This window comes from Danio rerio, chromosome 3 (assembly GCF_049306965.1).
Source record: "Danio rerio strain Tuebingen ecotype United States chromosome 3, GRCz12tu, whole genome shotgun sequence".
Taxonomy (NCBI): Eukaryota; Metazoa; Chordata; class Actinopteri; order Cypriniformes; family Danionidae; genus Danio; species Danio rerio.
Window position 1 is genome coordinate 62,617,501 of NC_133178.1, and position 3,658 is coordinate 62,621,158.

At 40.8% G+C, this 3,658-nt stretch overlaps 1 protein-coding gene across 3 annotated transcripts in view; it reads left to right on the forward strand.

Moving 5' to 3' along the window:
- sdr42e2 (short chain dehydrogenase/reductase family 42E, member 2) overlaps nt 1-3,187 on the forward strand; it is a 42,022-nt gene extending 38,835 nt beyond the window's left edge. The window contains exons 12-13 of one of the 3 annotated variants that reach the window (XR_012401280.1): nt 1,264-1,976; nt 2,203-2,996. Coding sequence is in view for 2 of the 3 variants with exons in the window: in XM_021474762.3 (XP_021330437.1) it covers nt 1,264-1,476 (213 nt within the window). In the remaining variant the exon portion in view is untranslated. Of the gene's footprint in view, nt 1-1,263 lie in introns of all 3 variants that reach the window. The other 2 variants (XM_021474762.3, XM_003198188.7) reach the window with 2 other exon arrangements.
- Nucleotides 3,188-3,658: the final 471 nt, after the last annotated feature.

Genomic DNA, 3,658 nt, shown 5'->3' on the forward strand with positions numbered 1-3,658 from the left:
CCGATGAATCCCCCTTTGTAAGCGTGTAGAGTGCTGAAGCACTTATCAGAAAATGACAAGAACACAAAACAAGGCTAGGGCTATAATGCTGAGGTATTTTTGTAATAATAACCTTCAACCACTGACTCTTCACAGACTCATCTTTGGGTTGGGAAAATAACACTAACTTCCCTCACACTACAGAGCACAGTGTCTTCGTGGCATGATTCAACCGGGAACTGCTACAGTGTTTGTCTTCCTCCTTTTCTTTCGACATTGTTTGTGGGCGGGGCCGGGGGGTTCAATTTTCCCAGAGTTTTTACTGCTGCAATTTATTCGAACCACTCTGAGTCGACTCTAGTATAGATGAATCAATAATTTCAAACACGGTGCACTTTCAGATTTAAGCCTTAAGGCTCCAACACACCAGGACGTTTTTAGTTTGCGTTTATCGTCAGTGTTTTACGAGATGTTTTTCAGTGTTCAAACCAAAGCGCTTTTCACTGGCGTCAAGCAGAAGAGTATGCTAAATCACTCTTTTGACGTTAGATGGCGCTGCACAACTATAAGCTTCTGACACCAGCTTATAACACAGAAGAAGAGGAAGAGAGGAAGTTCACATACTTGTTGTTTAAGTTACTGGTGACTCGAACAAGCATGGATGGTTCAAGTAGCAGCTCCAGCTGAAGAAATGATTATTGTTTACAGAGCAATAAGCAGCTCCACGTTCATATCGCCTCTGGGCATCTTCAATGTGCGCTCGCATTGACAGTTTTGCACTTGAGCGCCTCCAAGTGATGTTTACGGTAACTTCAGCAGCTCCGTGCACGTGAACAAAAGTGCCGATCTGATTGGTGGAGAAGGTTTTGACGCCGCGCCTCAAAACAAAAAAAAAACGAGCATGAGGCGTTTTTTTTTTCAAATGATGCTTTTGCGCCTTGTGTTTTCCACGTTGGTGTGCACGATCACATTGACACCCTTTATTTAGTCACGAGGCATTAAACGTCAACGGAAAACGCGAGCAAAAAACGTCTCGGTGTGCATGAGCCTTTAGCTGGATACTTCACTTCACACACCATGTGTTACCCATGTGTTAGGTAATTTTCAAAACCCATAATAGGGGCTCTTAAAAACAATTTGCCTTAGTAATGTTGGTATCCTTAAAGATTTCCAATAATTATCGATACCGAATGATGTGAAGCATTAAATCGTTAGCATTTTTTGCTGTGTCGCCAACCCCTATGTGTGTTAGCATGTTAATGACATGTCCTGCTTCTCTCTCAGGTGAGGAACATCGCAGTCAGTCACACCTTCAAGATCGAGAAGGCTCAGCGTGATCTGGGCTTCAGTCCTCAGAGATTCAGCCTGAAGGATTCGGTGGATCAGTATCTGCAGAGTCGACCGGTGCGCTCTGCCTCGTCCTTCAGCGCACAACACCTGATGCTGCTGCTGCTGATCTGCGGGTTCTTCGCTCTCTTCATGCACTGCTTAGCCTGAAAATGGCAAGCCTCACGTACAAACAAAAGCTAGCTGAGTTTCAGTTAAAAGGGGCCAGTTATGCAAAAATCACTTTTATAAGGGGTTTAGGCACAGTTGTGCAGAAATACTCTGTGAATATAACCAGCTTCTAATGCTAAAAATTTATTAATTATATTTTGTATAATCACACTTGATATTAACAATCTGCAGAAACAATTTGATTTACATCCTCCCTTTCTACATGTCATCAGAGGAGAAAAACCCCGCCCACTAGTGACCATCTCTCCCTCATAAGCATAGGATGTTAGTCTTTGAATCTGTAGCTATGCTGACACATAGGGATTTGTAGCTCCGCCCTCTTTTGAAAACAGCACAATCTCATTTGAATTTAAAGCGACAGTCACCAAAATGGCACAATTAGGATCAAAGCCTAAAAGGGGCAGTTTCAAAAAGTTATAACACATTATATGTGTGGTATTTTGAGCTGAAACTTCACATACACACTCTGGGGCAGGCACGTGCACACATAGGGCTCAACCTGTGCAGTGCACATGCCCTTTATAGTCTTGGATAGAAAGTGCCCTTCCAAAATGATCAAAAGTGCCCCTGCGACGCGGCACACCTTCGGTCCCACCCTTCAGTAGGCGCGCGACAACACCGCTCTTGAGTCTGCGCGCGACAACACAGCTGATCAGTACGCGCGCGATAACACCGCTCTTCAGTACGCGCGCATCCACTCTGCAGATCTGCACCTTGTGAAAAGGGGCATACTAGGTCCCCTTTAGGTCTGTTTTTTTAGAAACTTCACAATCTCCTTTTTGTTGAATGTCATACTTGATGACTCTGTTGACTGATATACGTCACTTCCTTGGCAAAGGAATGCTAAAAATGAGTTCTCGAGGGACTGCCCTGGTGGCTAGTTCCTGATTCCTTCTGATTATTCTTAAAGGGCTAGTTCACTCCAAAGATCTAAGTTCTGTCACGTAGTTATCAGGGCCGCCGCATCCATAGAAGCGACCTAGGTGGCAGAATAGTGAAGGCGGCGTCCGTGACCCAACGTTTTCGTCTTCACTTACGGGTTGAGGGCAGCGTGATCGTTCTTTGCTTAGTTCAGCTTGCTCCAGCCCTGGTAGTCATTCTCAACCACTTGACATGATACGTCACACTTCACTTAATATAGTGGCCGTGTTTATGTACACTAATAATCTTGAATCAAAACTTAAACTATTCGTTCAGCAACATCTCTGCCCGTCTCTGATTGGTGCTTACTGGTGTGTGTGCAGGGCTGACCTGCCACTCATGTCAGATCAACTAAAAGCAAACCACAATCATCCAATCAATCCCTCAAGTCCAGTTATTCCATAGTTTGTTTTACTTTTATGTATGCTTTCTGGAGTTACAATTCACTGTTCTCTTTTTTATTTTTGCGCACAAAATTGTGTACAATTATTACGTTTTATTATTGTGTCCTGTTATAATGGTGCATATAAATATAAACTATAATCAAAAACACAAGACGTTTCCTTGTGTTTTAAATGTAATAATGTTGGTTTGAGATGATTGATGGACGTTCGTGTAAATGTGAAATATAACTTCCTGGAAACTGTATCCAATTTTCAAAACTGTGACTGAATGAGGAATCAATTGCTAATTGATGTCCTTTAATATTATGCTAGTACTTAGACATTAATTCATGTATTTATTTATATCAATTAATAAATATTTCTTTAAATAATTGTTTATTAATTTATTTCTATTAATTAATTATTCATTCATTCGAATTAACTAATTAATGTTCATTAATTTAATTGTTTTAAATTATTTTAAGTCTGCACCTGATCTACATTAAGCATGGTGTTTGTGATGCCGGAAAAGTTGATGAACTCGGTGTGTACAGTATTTTGGGTGTAAGTGAGCAGATTGTTCCACAAGTCTTCCACAGAGCGTGTATTAATATTCATTGTAGGGGTTTCTCACATTCATACTATAAGAAATAGAGTTATATTTGTCCTAATGATCCAGGATACATGTCATACATGTCATTAATCAGATTTGAATATACAGACATATTCATATTAATGTTTAGTTAGAGAAAAGACAGACACTATAGATAGACAGACAGACACAGTAAAATAAATGAGAAGGTCATTTCATCTTAGTGTTATCAATGAAGTTTGCAGAATCACTTGAAGAGCCCTGT